Source organism: Astyanax mexicanus, chromosome 10 (genome assembly GCF_023375975.1).
Source record: "Astyanax mexicanus isolate ESR-SI-001 chromosome 10, AstMex3_surface, whole genome shotgun sequence".
Lineage (NCBI taxonomy): Eukaryota > Metazoa > Chordata > Actinopteri > Characiformes > Acestrorhamphidae > Astyanax > Astyanax mexicanus.
The window spans coordinates 33,414,445-33,432,861 of NC_064417.1; the positions used below are offsets into that span (position 1 = coordinate 33,414,445).

General features: G+C 38.2%; 1 protein-coding gene across 2 annotated transcripts in view; it reads left to right on the plus strand.

Annotated features, from left to right (window-relative positions):
* si:dkey-237h12.3 (teneurin-3) overlaps positions 1-18,417 on the plus strand; it is a 269,612-nt gene that overhangs the window by 184,437 nt on the left and 66,758 nt on the right. For both annotated transcript variants that reach the window (XM_022684019.2, XM_022684021.2), the window contains exons 8-11: positions 1,170-1,377; positions 4,715-4,816; positions 6,434-6,628; positions 14,404-14,604. In XM_022684019.2, the coding sequence (XP_022539740.2) occupies positions 1,170-1,377; positions 4,715-4,816; positions 6,434-6,628; positions 14,404-14,604 (706 nt within the window). The remainder of the gene's footprint in view (positions 1-1,169; positions 1,378-4,714; positions 4,817-6,433; positions 6,629-14,403; positions 14,605-18,417) is intronic.

Here is an 18,417-nt window from a genome sequence, read left to right on the forward strand (position 1 = left end):
TGCAATGTGTATACTACAGTGAATACTGTTTACAGTATAAAATGAGTGGTTACAATATTATATGTTTATTAGGGGAAAACTACTTGATACGCAAACAGAGATTCAACGGAGTACCCTGTTGGAGCCTTTACTTTGGATACAAGATGAGATACGGTTGGTCATGGTGGTATATATATGGTATAGCTGCTCCTATAAATTCTCTATTGGTGACAAATCTGGAAATCCGCCAGGAGAAGGAAGTGGGAAGTGTTCCAGTCTGTTCACGTTCTTGGGAAACCCTTGCTGTGTGTGGGCGAGCATGATCCTGCTGAAAAATGCCAGTTGGAAGCCCTGCCATGAGAGACAGCACTGGAAGTCTTGCACCTAGATGCAGCTGAGCTGTAAGTGTCCCTCATATCACTACTAGGGGTGAGTGACTGTAGTTTACGATGCTCCCCAGTTTGTTATTGGAGTGTGTCGCTTCACAGCAAAGGCAGGATTGAAGATCAGATCCCACACAGAAGCTGGATTTGTTGTTAACGATGATATGGTTCCAGTGTGTAGAATTCCAGGTTCCACGTTTACGAAACTACTCCAAATCAAGGTCATGGTGGCCGGATGACAGAAGATGGTCTAGATCAGGGGTCGGTAATTACGCTTGGCTAGGGTTTTTTTGAATGCTATTTTTATTTTATATAAAGCTATGGCGTGATAATCACAATATAGCTGACTAACAAATTGTGTTTAAAAAAAAAGTTCAAAGGCTATAATCACGCAGCTCTGTGGCGCACGTTAAGCTCCTCCACTTGTTCGCATTACACGTTTGACTTGAAGCGTTATGTGTAGCTGTTCTTAAAAAACATGTTCTTAAATAATAGGTCTAAGCTTCTTCAGTGTTCCAATATTACTGTAAATAACATAATTTCGCTCATTCAAACAGCACGAAAACGTTTTGAAATAGCTCAGATTAAAGCTCTACTTACTAGAGGGTAAGTAAAAATTGGGGTCAAAATTGGGCTCGGGCTCATAATGACAGTTTATGGGGCGGGACGGGCTCAGGCAGAATGTGCACAGACTCAGGCCAAGTCCGGTAGAATTTTTTGTGCCCAATCTAAGCTCTAGTGCTTACAGTATTTATGTATGTATGTTTGTATGAATAAAAGATAAATCCATGTATTGGTGTTTTTCAGTACGATTTTGTGGAGCTGCTGGACGGCAGTCGCTTGATCACTCGGGAGCGGGTTCAGCTGCACCCGGACCTCAGGGACGGCACGGAGAGACCGGTCAGCGTGCAGCATGCTGGATTCATTCAGTTCCTGCAGGCTGGAGTTTGGCATTTGGCCTTTTATAACGATGGACGGAATGTGGAGCCTGTTTCATACAACACCATGGTGCTGGGTGAGTTTACTTTTATGTTTGCACAGATGCTGACTCTTATTACTGAATCTGGGCAGAAACAGGATTTTTTTGTATATTGATACAATGTGCTGTCAGATTTTTGCCATGTACTTTAAACATCATGTTTCACTTTCTGGGCTTTCTACTGGTTCATTTGATTCCTCTTACTACAATTTCCACTAGTCCCTTCTATGTCAAATACCACCTTACATGGCAGTTGGCAATTGTTCTCACATTCATCATCACCTGAGTACTGATCTCTCTCATCTGTGGTTCATTGCCCAATTTTGTTTAAATGCCTACAGCATCTGTTGTCTTTCGACTTTGCAAAGTATTGCCAACTATTACTGTTTTTTTACCAAGTGTTTCTCTATTTTCTATCTCTTTGAGCAACAATGTATGTTTTGGTTTTGCTCTTTGCATTTGTTTACCTGGCTTGTTCTTATCTTCTGATTATTTGTCTCCAGCTCTAGTTATTGTTTATGTCTATGTCATATGTTTAGGAGTCTGTTTAGACTTGCTGACTGAGTGTAATATTAAAACTCAGTTGTACTCGAACTGTGAGTGTTTAAAAGGCTTTACTATTGAATGCTTTACTACTTGACTGTAATTAATTTTATAATTATGTACTAGCATTTGAGCAGCTTTGCAAAACAACAGAGAGATAAACAGACTATTTATGATTTGTAATACTGTAATACTGTAAGAAATTAAGTGCTGTTGCACACAAAAGAGCAGTGCATCAACAACAGTACTTGTGATGCATCTCTTATAATGGTAATAATTGCAATAGGAGTAGCAGTAATGATATATAAAAGCGAAATATTGCAGCACAGTGCAAAGTGCTTCATGTACAATGTATAACATGAGTATAGTAAAAATAAAAGTTTGTGTATTAAGTACAGTAAACTGATTAAGAAGAGATGAGTTAAAGCATAAGAAGGAAGAGAAGGAAAGCACAAATCTACAGGTACAACTACAGCCCATATTTCGTGCAATAAACACAATTTAATGTGTTCTAAGCAGCTAAACTGATCTGATATCTTTAAAAAATATATACGTGTTCCCACTTTACAATACGTATCTCTAATAACTGTGTTGTTCTGCATTAACAATCCATATAATAACAGTGTAGCTACTGGTGACGTATACATTGTTACTGATTTATTACTGTTGTGCAGGTTATGGAATTACACAGTATAAAGACCAGTTAGACATGTCAGATGATTCTATCCCATAATGATTATATCTTCCCATAATGAAATCTGAAAAATATTATCACAGGTTTAATTACATACAACATAAAACTGATGGAGACATATAATTCTCCTATTTCATACAGGATACAGACACTCGCAGATACAGATAAAATGGTTGTTTATTACAGGCTTGGATGATACAGGGGTAGTCATAAAAACAAAAACAGTAGAGCACCAGAAAACAATAGCCACGTAGACAAGACCATACCATAAACAGGAGACAGTTCAAAGTTCATAGAAGAGAAAGCCAGCAGTAGAGATAATCCAAAAGAGCAGAAACGATAAACAGTCCAGGTCAAACACAGGAAATCCACAATCAGAGGTATAGGCAAAAATCGGCATCGGAAAAACAAAAAGCAAGATCATACATGAGAAAAACAGAGACAGAGATAGTAGCGCTTTGTGTTAAAACAAAACAATACCCGGCACAGGTGTGTGTGTGGGAAGCTCTTAAATAGTGCAGCTAATCAGTACTCCGGGCATCCTGGAGGAAGCAGGTGATGTGTCACGTGATCGTGTGTGTGTGATGTCAGCGGGTGGTGCATTCTGGGTAGTGTAGTCGTTTCATATTACATATGAAAATTCACATGCGTTGTTCACTATTAAACAAGTCAAAATTAGTAAGAATTGGTGCTGAGGTTTAATTACAGTGCAATCTTTTATTAGAGACACTTATTATAAAGTGGAGCCTGATTTGTTGATTGTGAATCAATAAAGCTGGAAATATTTTTATTATAATTATAACTTTCGCAATATTTATGTATCTACTTGACTCAGCTGGCATCTGTCTAATTTACATCAGAATAATAGCTTTACTGTCTGTGTGTGTGTGTGTGTGTGCGTGTGTGTGTGCGTGCGTGCGTGAGTGTGTGTGTGTGTTCTATTGTTTGTCCACTGAGCTGAGATGCTGAGTGCAATAGCTATAATAATGAGAAGAAGAACACACTGCAGATCAATAACCCTGACCTGAACTGCCACACACACACACAGACACACTTTCTCGTAGCAGGCAGCGCTGCAGGAGCACTGGTGCTAATGTGCCCGGGGCCGTTTTGTTTCTTCAGAAATGAATTTATCGATGTGATGGGCTAGGATGGGTTGTGATGGGTTATGATAGGTTATAAGCGCAGCGTGTGTTTACAGAACACTGCAGAGTAATATGTTATTATTTTCAGCTGCTCTGTAAAGATAAAACTCCATCAACAGCTCACAGGCTGAAGCTTTTAATGTGTGTTTGTGCTGATTCAGTTTTGTGGTTTCTGTTTAGAGTAATAGGGTCATCTGTGTGAAGGTGGGCATCTCTGATTTCCACATTCACCCTGTTGGCTGTAAGGGGTGAAGTTTAGGGGTATGATCACAAGTCATCAAACCAAGCTGAACTGCTTGAATTTTTGCATCAGGAGTGGCATAAAGTTATTTAAAAGCAGTGTGTAAGACTGGTGGAGGAGAACATGCCAAGATGCATGAAAACTGTGATTGAAAAACAGGGTTATTCCACCAAATATTGATTTCTGAACTTTTAAAAATTTTAGGAATATGAAATTAATTTCTTTGCATTATTTGAGGTCTGAAAGCTCTACATCTTTTTTATTATTCCAGCCATTTCTCATTTTCTGCAAATAAATGCTCTAAATGACAATAATTTTATTTGGAATTTGCGAGAAATGTTGTCTGCAGTTTATAGAATAAAATATCTATGTTTATTTTACACAAACATATACTATAAATAGCAAAATCAGAGAAACTGATTCAGAAACTAAAGAGATTTCTTATATTTTTTCCAGAGCTGTATTTATACACAATACAACTTACAATATACAGTCAAGAATGTACACAATATAGTAGAATAGAACTGTATACGATGTAGGGGAAGTTAAGTAGTTAAGTCAATAGTGCAAAATGTACCGAATGGGCAAAGTGAATTTGCGCTATAATTCTGTGTAACTGAGCAAATAGTATAATAATAAGTTATTGATTATACAGTATCAATGTTCATTGAAAAAAAGTTTGTAAATAAATGATGCTTTGTTTGATTCTGAAGTGTATTTGTCTTGTTTGTCTTTATTAACCCTTTACAGAATCTGTGATGGAGTGTCCGCACAGCTGTAACGGTAACGGAGAGTGCGTGTCCGGCACATGCCGATGTTTCCCAGGATTCCTTGGGCCGTACTGCTCTCGAGGTATGGTAATCGATGATGTAATTGTTTGGCAGCATGTCGGGCTGATTGTTATGCGGTGAATGGAGTTGGAGTGTAAACACTTAGCGCTGTGTGCCAAAGCGGATTATCAGTCTCAGCAGCGCTTCTGCAGCATAATGCTGACCACTGGATCCGGCCAGAGCGCGTCTTCGGTCCGAGCATCTTTGTGTATTTACATGCTGTTAGACAGCAGCAACATGGCGTAATTATCCCCGAAGTCGGGCGAGTCCTTTAGCGGCGACGAGCGCCGGAGAATGGGAATATTTACGCTCTAATATTTTACTCAGAGCGTTACCTCAAAATGTCAGACTTTCATATCAATCAAGCGAACGCTAGCGAGCACAATGCTGTAGACCTGGCAGCTCGGCTTTATGCTGTTTATATAAGAGCTGACAGGCCAGACGAGCCGGAGTGAAACAAGGAGAGCGTTTCAACAAGAGTTTGTTGGGTTTGTTTGCGGAGTTTGGAGGTTTTATCGCTGTAAATGTGGACTCGTCTGTTGCAACAGTGCAGGACGAACAAACAAAAAAAACATTTACTTGACTTAAAGAACCCAGATATCAAAAAACTCTGAGTTGCATCAACTTGTTTGGCCAAATTTTGGCCTAATTACTCACTCTTCGAGTCGAGTGCTACTCACGCCGAATACCTTGCTTTCCAAATGCAATACAACTATTGACTCTAGCCACATGTGCCAACACCCGGTTACTGAGTATAATATGGTAATTGGCCCGCACTGCTTGTGCCAACTCACTGGTTGGCGAATATAATACATCAATTGGCCCTAGACACTTATGCCCACACCCTGGTTGCCAAATACAACACAACAATCGGCTCAAGTTGCATGTGCCAACACCCCGGGTGCCAAGTATAATGTGGGAATCGGCCCACACCGCTTGTGCCAACTCACTGGTTGCTAAATACAATACAACAATCGGCCCAATTTGCATATGCCAACATCCCGGGTGCCAAGTATAATATGGAAATCGGCCCAAACCGCTTGTGTCAACTCACTGGTTGCTAAATACAATTAATGATTGACTCAAGGGTCATGTGCCAACACCCTGGTTGCCAAATACAGTACAATAAATTACCCTAGACTCACCAAGCTATCTCGGTAGACTTTTCTGAGATAAAATATTACTTCAGTTAATGTTCTTTAGAACTCATAATATATTTGCTAAAGTACTTAAGTGCTTGAGCATTCAAAGTAAGAGCTCCATTAATTTTGTGATTGTGTTTCTTAATGGCTGTTAGAGTGTTGCTAGGTGGTTGATTGGGAGTTTCTGTATACAGTACTACATATTTGCTAGGTGGTTGATTGGCAGTTGCTATTATAAACAATACAGTTGTTAGGTGGTTGCTGTGGCATTGCTACGTGGTTGCTAGGTGGTTGTTTTGGGATTGCTAGGTAGTTGTTTTGCAGTTGCAATAGTATTGAAGGTGATTTCTTAGTGATTGCTGTAGGTGGTTGCTATGGCATTGCTAAGTGGTTGCTGGGCGGTTACCGTGGTATACAAGAGATTACAATGCGTTCCATATCATGTTGCCAATTTTGATTGACATCCTGTAAACTCTCTCTCTCTTTCTGTCTCCCAGCGGCCTGTCCGGTTCTGTGCAGTGGTAACGGCGAGTACAGCAGGGGGCGCTGTCAGTGCTACAGCGGCTGGAAGGGCACAGAGTGTGACGTCCCCGCCGGTCAGTGTGTGGACTCCCAGTGTGCAGGTCATGGGATGTGTGTGTCCGGCCTGTGTGTGTGTAACCCTGGGTATAAGGGTGAGAGCTGTGATGTGGGTAAGTACCAGTTTAGAAACACTGTCCTAATGCTAATGCTAATTTCTACACTTAGGCCCAATCCCATTTCACCTCTTGGCTCTACCTCTTACCCCTACCCCTATCTCTGTTTTGCATGCACATGCCAAAGGGTAGGGGTGTCCCATTTCTTATTAGGCTGAAGGGATAGGTGGGAATAGGTAGAGTTTGTTAGCCCTTCATACAGAGATTTTTCAGATGCACACTTCAAACCAAGGAATCACTGGTAAGATGGCAGAACAAGTGACCAAAGAAACCCATGAATGTAAGTATTTTCCTTGATAAAAGTCAGGATTAGCACTATATTACCATAGTTTAATGTGTAGTTTCAATGTTTAATGGCCAAATTCTTCATAACAAGCATACAAAAGGTTGCTAGTAGTTTTTCTCAGTAGCTAGCTAGCTCGCTAACTTCCCTGCTCCACCTAAAATGGTACAACAGATGGCTGGGATGCAGCATTTAAGGCAGAATGGAAAAATAAAATAATTATAAAGATAAAGATATTATGATATTAAAACTAATCACAGCAAAATAGAACAACTCTGATTGACTTGTTTACTGTAGATTTCCGTCATTGATTTACGCGGGAATTTCAGAAAAAGAGGTGAAATTCCCCTTTAAGGGAAAGAGCATCAAAGAGAGAGACTGTTTTTTAAAACATGACCAAGCAGGTCATTACTCCGATGAGTGTTATTGACTTCTGGGGCAAATATTTGTTTTGATAAATTACCTTCATTTAGCCGCATCCATCGACTCAAGCTCTTCTCTATGGACACCCACACTTCCAACATGATGCGTCGGCCGAAAACTCGCACCTTCTGCTGGCGCTTATTTTCAGCCCTTCGATCGGACCGGCCCATTCTCTCCTCCGGTCAATCCGATGGAGTGTATTGATCGGCGTTGAGACGGCGGCGGATGAACTCTTTAGATGTATATTTTCAGGTCACTCGAGCGCTGTGTTAGCCGTTATTGAGTTGAGTGAGTAATTCACCTTCAGGAGCGCAGCTAGATTGGGGCTGCCCTCGTTTAAACGAAGTTCGGCAAGATAAAGAATCCGTACACACCCCGACAAAAAAGCTTCTCGATCCTTCATCGCTTATTCTCCCCTCTGTGCTGAATACTGACATTTAATCCTGTCTCACATAAAGCACCAGCGGCCGGCCATTCAGAGACCGGCCTTTGTCTTATTTTTCCCATTTAAACTCTATTTAATGCCTAGTGATTGATTTAATCTGCTTATTCAGACTCTTTCTAAAAGATTGATTTCTAAAAGTCATGGGACAGCAGTGTTTTACACAAAATACATTTTTAAGTGTTACCTCATGGGATGGATGGAGAATGGCCACATTTGTTTAAGTGTTGAGGTGTTATCTTGTGAGTGAGGACAACTGAACACTGGTCAGTGTGCTCATGGCAAGGCTATCTGTATTAAATTGAATTATGGGAGTTGGAGTGAGGTCTGATATAGTGGTAGTGATATACGTGTGAGTATCTTAGCATTCCTCCATCCACAGTATCATGTGTGTTCCAATGGAAATACACCATAGAAGGCTAATTTTAGCATTTAGCCATTATACAATATGGTGCAGTCAGTGGTAATGATGATGACCAGTGCCAAGCGACTCTGGTAGAAACCACATCCATCCACAGACAATGCAAGGGTTTTTAGCTTCCAACCAAAAGTCGTGGAATATGATGCTCCTTCCTGCACCATGATTTTTGACCTCTGGATAATGTTAATGCTCTTCTTTCTGTAATAATCTGAGACTGCTGTTCCAGACTTAGAATGCTGCTAATCAGCTAATTTCAGCTTGTCCAGAAATGCATGTGTAAAGTGTGTTGTGTTTTATTGGTGACTTATAAGTTAAATCATAAGTTAAACTTGTCCACCTGTAGTGGAGCTCAGATGGCAAAAAAAAAAAAAATAAAATCTCGCATTATACTGCTTTTAAACACTAGTTACAACACAAAGTACATTATTTGTGTTTAAATTTGTGTTTAAATTTTTTTTGTAAAAAACTGTTTCCATACAAATGTAAATCACTCTGTTTTTATATTGTATGTATTGTTGGAAAAAGTAAAGAATGAATAATATAGAACACTGTGCCGTAAAAGGGATAAATATGCATCCATCAGCCTGTGTATCTTGCTATAAGAGAAAGAAGACCATTTAAAATATGCATTATCATGCAAATGGGTCATCATTATAGCCCTGACTCACTCCTTTTTTTTCTCTTCATCTCATTGAAGTGTGCATATGATGATTTATGGGCTATTATATGAAGAAAATGTGCATTATTTTAATACTTGACCCGCTGATGCATGCCTGAGGTCACTTTATAGCAGCAGCTGCTTTATTTCAGTCATTTACAATCTGCCGTCTTTAGATCTGCCGCAGATGAGAGCTTTTAAATGAGGACGCTTTGGTTATTCTGGTCTATAGGGAGATAATGCATTTTCACAAGCAGTTTAGATCCAAAGTCATATTTTAAAGAAATATAAAGTATTAACAAATAGTTGCGTTTAATAATGATAAAACTGTATTTTTTAAGTTTAGTTCTATATATTAATAGGAAACCAGTTTACCCTGATCAGCTATAAAATTAAGATATTCTCTTGTATCTGTACCAAGATTAACATTACATCATGTAATTTAAATAGCCACTAAACCCTAAACTGTGTATATATATATATTCCATTAATAGCTGAAATGTGTTCCTTTGAAATTAAAAATTTTCATTCAAATTTCAGAAAGCCAATCAGCTCTCCCTCCTGCCCTTCCTCTAAACCCATACATCACCCAATGCACCTCCCAAACTACCCCTCTCATTTTTTGGCCATTTTCAAAATTGAGCTGAGGGTAGGGTCATATAAAACAGGGGTTTTAGTGCCCCTTTAAATAAATCCTGTCAGTTGTGGGCAGTGTTGGGCACGTTACTTTGAAAAAGTAATTAGTTATAGTTACTCGTTACTTCTCCAAAAAAGTAACTGAGTTACTAACAGAGTTACCCCACTATAAAAGTAATTAGTTACCAGTAAAAGTATCTATCGCGTTACTTTTTTATTATTCGCCCTTAAAAAAAAAAAGGAAATCAATTATGCATTTACTATTATTATTAGAAAAATAACAAACGAAAATAAACCCAAAATGTTGACAAAAATATAATCTAATGAATTTCAAAAAAATAAAACAAAATTCTCCACACAACCAATGAAAATTACTAAAACTTGTAATACTGAAAAAAACTGAAAAAAAAACGGAAAAACGCGTCTGGGGATGAAACAAACCAAGCCACACTCAAAGGAAATATGTATATATAAACAAAATAATGGACAAAAACAACAATCTAATGACTGTTAAAATGGCATTAATATAACAGCTTCACCAAAAGAGAATAGAGCTTAGATCGGGCCCAAAACGTGCACGTTCTGCCAGAGCCCGACCCAACCCGAACCATGAACTGTCATTATGAGCCCGAGCCGACCCGATCCGCCCCATAAACTGTCTGTTTTTGGATTGTTTGAATGAGCGAAATATAATCAGAATTATGTTAATTTACACTGTAACATAGAAGCATAGAACTATTATTTAATTTAAATGATTTTTAAGAACAGCTACACACAATGCTGCAAGTCAAACGCGGAGGCGTTCACATGCGCCCAGAGCTACGTGATTACAGTTTTCATTTTATTTTGTTTTTAGGGTGGGCTTGCTAGTTTTTATTAGTTTTCACACATCTCACACACTGTATCTCCTGTTTCTCTTTCATCTGCCTGGCGCTCATATTGTAATCCCATACATAGTTCTGCAGTTTCTCAGTGTTTTCTGTCGTATTTTGCGGCTAGCGTGAGCGCTTTACACAAGAACTAACGGACCACGAGGTGCCGCGCGCTCGGCACAACACCGCCCGCTGTACAACTCCGCTGTACAACAGCGCTTATAAATAAATTAAACACGAAAATGAGGGTATTCTATCAGTAATTTCAGTTCGTTTTAGTTAGTTTTATAAACACAAAATACAGTTCGAGATAGTTATGTTTTTCCTTTTAATTACCGTTTTTATTAGATTCAGTTAACACAAATGTTTTTTTCACTTTCAGTTTTCGCTATTTCGTTCGCTTTAGTGAACAATAATAATTGGTTACTTAGCAACTTTGTGATTATCACACCAGAGCTTTATATAAAATAAAAATAGGAGCCCGATTTTGGGATGGTCTTTGGGTCAGGTCGGGTTCGGGCAGAGAATTTAAACTCTAAAAGAGAAAGCAGCAGCACCACAAAAACCGGAGCAGCTAAAAAGAGCTTAACGTCCTTAATTTGGAACTTGGCCTGTCCACGGCAATCACTGAATTAATTAGAGCACGCAAATCGTCACAATTTTGCCTCACTTCACCACGCCAAACCACGTAAATCTACAGGCACAGCGGCCAGAAGCTCAAGTTCACTGGAAAGAGGAGGGGTTAACCAGGGCAAAGCAAAGTTAAAACAAAAAAAAAGTTCATAATGCGGCTAAAGTAACGTGCAGTAACGGGGTGTCGGAAATGGTAACGGCGTTATAGTTACAGTCAGAGTAATTAGTTAGATTACTCATTACTGAAAAAAGTAAGTAGTTTTAACGCCGTTACTCCCAACACTGGTTGTGAGGTGGGTGGAGTCTGTCTGAAGGCAGTTCACTGGCTGTCTTTCTTTGGGCACTTTTGGTAGGTTCTGCATACTGGAAACAAACACCCAACAACACCTCTGATGACCTGATGTTCTAGAAATGTTCATTTCATGGCTCTTTTTATGGCTTCCATTTTCCTGCTTTAACATATCAACCAAGTCGACTGTTCACTTGCTAGCCAATCTAGCCAATATCTCTAATATTAATAATATTTTATAGTATGATATTGTTGGATGAATGTGTGTAATGTTTCAAATGAACGAAATTAGCTGATGTACTGTAATTCTTGAGGGATATGGAAATCATTTGTTAATAAAATACAGCTCTGAAAAAAATTAAGAGATCACTTCAGTTTCTGAAGTAAAATGTTAAGTAAATGAACATTGAGTAAAATGAATATTGTTGTTTTTTCTATAAACTAAAGACAACATTTATCCCAAATTCCAAATAAAAATATTGTAATTTAGAGCATTTATTTGCAGAAAATTACAAATGGCTGAAATAACAAAAAATATCCAGAGCTTTCAGACCTCAAATAATGTAAAGAAAGTAAACAAGTTCATATTCATAAAGTTTTAAGAGTTCAAAAATCAATATTTGGTGGAATAACCCTGTTTTTTAATCTCAGTTTTATGTATCTTGGCATGTTCTCCTCCACCAGTCTTACACACTGCTTTTGGATAACTTGCTATGCTACTCCTGGTGCAAAGATTCAAGCAGTTCAGTTTGGTTTGATGGCTTGTGATCATCCATTTTCCTCTTGATTATTTTCCAGAGGTTTTCAATTTGGTAAAATCAAAGAAACTCATAAGAAGTCTCTTAATTTTTTCCAGAGCTGTATATGACGTGCACTTTCAATGGTGGAATGATACACAATACTGGACAAAATGGAAAAACTGGATATGCAGAGAAATATTTGCTTTGCTTCTTCATTAAAACTCAATGAAGGCAGTCTGAAACATATATGAGACAATATGGTGGAACTGTCTGCATTAATTTCTATAGAATAGAATAGAAGGGAATAAATGGTACCATGGCCTCTATTCTCATATAAATTCATTGGTTTAATCTAATAAAGGGAAAACTGCCACTAAATGAAAGTCAATGAGCTTCATTCATGAGGTATAATTATGAATCTATGCACATGTTCATTATGAATCGACACTTTAGCTCTGACCCTCCTCTCTGCTCTGATGTATCTATAGATCTGAATGGACATTCGGGGAATTGTATGGCAATAGTCAATGAACTGGACTTTGCTTAATTAACACCCGTATGGATGAACAGATTACGGCGAGCGAGGCGAGGAACCTGCAGGCCCACTCAAATAAAGGTTAATGGGGCTGTGATTAATGTGCTCATCCAATACAAACAGGCTTCAGGGGAAGTAACCCGGACCTGAACACCTGCGTCCCGACACTTCTGCTCACATCCCAGCGTTTATCTTTCAGCCTCTTCAGAAGTTTTTGAGCATAGTTGGGAAAACATCCTACAGAGGACTAATTTTAGTGTAGAGTTAACTTAACCTCTATGCAGAGCACTCTAATAAAATGAAACATATAGTTAATCTTAGAAATAAAACACAGAATGAAACACAAATACACACACACTTGACAATTACCCATATTATAAAAAAAGGACAAGAAATAGGCAAACAAATAAATAATGGAGAAATTTAGGTTGTTTTATCATTTTTTTTTTCTGGTCTCTCTTGTTCAGTTTGTGTGTATTGTATTTTTTTGGTCTCTTTACTTTCACTTATATATAGGTGGACTATTCTCAGTCCAGCAGTTACACTGAGGTGTTAAAGAACTCCAGCAGCACTGCTGAATCACTCACTTCAAATCTTTTCATTTTCCCAAAAATCATCAGTGCACCTTATAATCCGGTGCATTTTAACAAGCATTCGCAGTTACAAACTGCTTTCTTATATCGCCTTGGTTGTCGTGGCTAGCGCTAGCGGTTAGCTGCTAAGACTTAGTGGACATCTGGAAATCTAAGCTTACTGTAAATAAATAGAAGCACTTTACTCACCCAAATAAACAGTTTTTATAAAAGAAATCTGTGTAGACTAACATCCAGCGCTTGTTTGACTTTTTTTTTTAAGAATAACAGTTTTGTGACCTGCTGAATTAGAAGGAAAACATGGTGACATCTCTGTTCCTTACTAGTGTAGCATAATACACCTAATAATCTAGTGCACCTTATTTACAAAAATAGCCCAGAAAATAGATGTTCCTTGATAGTGCGCCTTATAATCTGGTGCGCCTTATAGTGCGAAAAGTCTGTGGTGGTCAGTAGGATAATAATAATAAAGTATGCAGAGAAATATATTCAGAACGATAGAACTACAATCTGTCCTATATAATCAGTGCAGCTAAAAACATGGATAATGGGTTCAGAAATAAAGTAGTGGTCATTATATATACAAGCTTTAAAGCAAAACAGAAAATTGGGCCATCCCGACACCACACTAGTACCATCAGCTGGATACTAACCCACCAAAACGATATGCAGTTAAGCTAATTAATAGTGGAATTCTCGTTTAATTGAATGTTGTATTTGCCATATGTGAATAAAGGACACTTTGGGAATCATAGCTTCAAGAACATCTGCGTTATATTGTAATTGCCTTTATGTTAATGATTATGAAGCGTATGCGTTTGGTGTTTCCTGATGATTTGCATTTATCAACCATATGCATCATCATTTAGAGCTGGCTTAAAGTTTGCAAAGTTTTCAGTTCCAAAAAGGGACTTTTTCTGAATATCTGCACGGAATTTAAATAAAGTGGCTCCATACATGAATCTAATAAACATTATTCAGTTACTTCAGCTACTATTTTGACTCTTACTGACACAGCAGTATAGTTCCTGTAGTAGAGAAGTTCTACCAATTGAACTATTGCTCCAAGTAATAGAACTATTGGAGCAGATAAATGAACATTAATCTATTGGCACCATGTCTAATGTTAAGCTGTGCAGCAGTGGAACTGTGTTATCTGTGTTTTTTGCTATATATATTTTTTTATTTTGTCTGTTCTGTGTTGTGTTAGTAATGACTAATCTTGTTGTTGTGTATGTTGTGTTCAGTTGACTGTGTGGACCCGTCCTGTTCGGATCATGGCTCGTGTCTGCACGGACGCTGCCACTGTTCAGTAGGCTGGACCGGGACTATCTGTGAAACCCCCGTGTCTCTCTGTCCGGAGCATTGTTCGGGCCACGGAACGTTCCAGAGTGAAACCAGCACCTGTGTGTGTGAGGCCAACTGGACCGGGCCAGACTGCTCTTCAGGTACAGGATAAGTGCTTCTGTTTTATATATATATATATATATATATATATATATATATATATATATATATATATATATATATGTAGATTCTCACTGAAGGCATCAAAACTATGCATGAACACATGTGGAGTTTTATGTACTTAACAAAAAAAGTTGAAATAACTGAAAACATGTTTTATATTCTAGTTTCTTCAAAATAGCCACCCTTTGCTCTGATTACTGCTTTGCACACTCTTGGCATCATTCTCTTAATGAGCTTCAAGGGGTGGCCACCTGAAATGGTTTTCTAACAGTCTTGAAGGAAGGAGTTCCCAGAGGTGTTTAGCACTTGTTGGCCCCTTTGCCTTCACTCTGCGGTCCAGCTCACCCCAAACCATCTGGATTGGGTGTCAGGTCCGGTGACTGTGGAGGTCAGGTTAATTTAAGTACATAAACTCCACGTGTTCAATCGTAGTTTTGATGCCTTCAGTGAAAATCTACAATATTTTTTCTACTTCTTTTATCGTTGATGATTATGAAAACTTGGCTTACAATGAAAACCAGAATATTAGAATATTATATAAGGCCAATTGGTACTTTTGGCAGTGTGGGCAGTGTGCCAAGTCCTGCTGGAAAATTAAATCTGCATCTTCATAAAAGGGAAGCATAAGACGGAAGCATGAAGTGCTGTAAGATTTTGTGGGAAAACGCTGCACTGATTTTAGACTTGATAATAAAACACAGTGGACCAACACCAGCAGATGGCATGTTTCTAAACCATCACTGATTGGTGGAAACCTCCCACTAGACCTCAATCAGGTTGGACTGTGTGTCTCTCCACTCTTCCTCCAGACTCTGATCCCTTGATTTACAAATGAAATGTAAAATTTACTGATGATCAGTGATGGTTTGGAGAGACATGTCATCTGCTGGTGTTGATCCACTGTGTTTTATTATCAAGTCTAAAGTCAGAGCAGTGTTTTTCTGGAAAATATTACAGCACTTCATGCTTCCCTCTGCTGACAACTTTTATAGAGATGCAGATTTCATTTTCCAGCAGGACTCGGCACACTGCCCACACTGCCAAAAGTACCAATAGGCCTTATATTATATTCTAACTTTCTGAGACACTGATTTTTTTTGTTTTAATTGGCTGTAAGCAATAATCATCAACAATAAAACAAATAAACGCTTAAAATAAAAAGTTATTTTTTAATGAATTAAAAAATTTTTTGACATGTAAATTCAATTTATACATCATGAAAATACATCAAAATAAATAAAAAATACATCATGATCTCACTGTCTTTACATCTTGAAGTCACAGGTATTTGTACTTTTTTAGCTTGTTGTTTATGTATACTATAAAAAATTGAGTTATGATTTAGAATGCGAGCCTATGGCAGTCATTATTAAGGTATTACAGTACAGTATGTATGCCGTATAATGCATTATTAATACAGGATTCATTGGATTGGATTCAGTGTTACCATGCATCATTTGTCTTCACATGTCTATATATTGCATTTTACCTGATATAAATTAATGAAATGTTACTTTCTCACTTCTCTGCAAATGTACTGAGTTGATTATAAAGTTAATAACGGCAACAAACAAATAATAGTAATAATGCAGCCCTTTCTAAGGCTGTATGTGTTTGTGTGTGTTTGTGGGCGATAGTGTTTGTCAGCAGTAGCCGCGGCCGCTGCCCAGCGGGCGTCCTCAGTGGGGTTTTTGTCTCTTCATTAGCTCCACCGTCCCACCTCAATTAAATAAACTTTAATTAATGGACGTGTGGCGTGGATCGACACACCGCCCGCTGGGACCTGGAAGTGCTAAAAACAGATAAACACCTTGCCGCTAATGAAAATTTGATTAGATCGACTGGCGTAGAAAAAGAGGCCACCTTTAAAAGAAAAGGAATCGAGTGATTTGGGCCGCTCTCTCCGGCGCCGTTAATATTCCGCACAGCCGGCCGGGCCTAATCAGAGGCTTCAAGGTGTCGCAATCGAAGAAAGCTCTCGGGACGGAGAGCAAAACGCCTGTGTTCCTGCCATCAGGGGGCATTCGCTTAAATCCCTCTGCCACTTCAGCCGTTATTCCTGCCTTTTGTGTGTTTCTTGTTTTCTGCCCTGAAAACAAGTGCATCCGAATCGCTCCTTCAGGGAAGTCGTTCCCCCCGATTCGGCCCGCGGGGCGGCCTGAGGCTCTGAAGGACGAGAGCATAAAAACAAGTCATTGAAGTCGTTTTTTGGTTCAGAGTGGAATTGCTGTCAGATTGGCCGTATAAAGAGGAAATTGTCCTGAGTGCCGGCGTCCGAACCTTTCTGGAGGGTTCTTCAGGTGATGGCACTGAAGATGCTGCAAGAAATCCTGGGGTTGAGTGAAGGTAGAGGTGGATGAAAGCATCGGTGTTAAAGCCTCAGGACGACTGTGGTTGCTGTGTACTGTTAGGTGGTTAATATGGTATCCAAGAGCATTGTTATTGGTGTGGTATTTCTGGAGATTTTTCCTAGTGTTTGATGAAGTTTTTTCTAGGCAGTTGCTCTGGTGTTGCTAAGTCATTACTAGCTGGTTCCCAAGGGGTTGTTTGGATAGTTGCTGTGGTGTTGCTAAGTGGTTCATATGGTATGTAAGGTCATTGCTATGGTGGTGTTAAGTATGCTATAAAGCTTTATCAGTATAAAGTAGGGAAGGATTGGAACTGTGAAGTTATTTTATAGTTGTGTGACTGTCACTAAAAACGTACATTTTTAAATTTATGATGTAAAGAGTTTAAGATGGAGTTTAAGAGTTAAAGAGATCAGTATTGAGTTTATAAAGCACATGTATTAGCATATAGTTTATAGAGTAGAGAGATCTAAATTGAGTTTATAAAGTAAAGAGATCAATACTGAGTTTTTAGAGTAAAGAGATCAATATTGAGTTTATAGAGTAAAGAGATCAATATTGAGTTTATAGAGTAAAGAGATCAATATTGAGTTTATAGAGTAAAAAGGTAAAGATAGTGTTTTAGAGTAAAGAGGTCAATATTGAGTTTATGGAGTAAATAGATCAATATAGATTTTTTAGAGTACAGAGATTACAAGAGTTTACAGAGTAAAGAGATCAATATTGAGTTTATAGAGTAAAGAGATAAACATTGAGTTTATAGAGTACAGAAATTAAGATATAGTTTACAGAGTAAAGAGACCAGTATTGAGTTTATACAGTACAGAGATTAAGATAGAGTTTATAGAGTAAATAGATCAGTATTGAGTTTATAGAGTACAGAAATTAAGATAGAGTTAATAGAGTAAATGGATCAATATTGAGTTTATAGAGTAAATAGATCAATATTGAGTTTATAGAGTACAGAAATTAAAATATAGTTTATAGAGTAAAGAGACCAGTATTAAGTTTATAGAGTACAGAGGTTAAGATAGAGTTTTACAGTAAATTGATCATTATTGAATTTATAGAGTACAGAGATTAAGATGATAAAATAATAACATACACAGAGAAGATTAATAAGGGGTTATTCAGGATTCCTCTGGAACATCTGTCCTGACTGTAATGAACAATAGCTTAATAACAGGGAGAGCGCCAGCTTTCACAACAAATCACTTTTAGATTGGTGGCATTTCTGGCAGCGGAACCCGGCATTCAGAGCTTTGGACCTGAGGCCCGGAAACAAGCATGTAATGGTGTTGGCAGTGTACCAAAAATATTAATTAAAACATAATAAAATACAGCCACTCAAACAAGTATAAAAAACATGTTTCTTTATAAATCTGCGCAAATCCGAGGTGGTCCTGTGGTTATAAAAGAACTCTTGTCTGTGTTTTTCTAAAG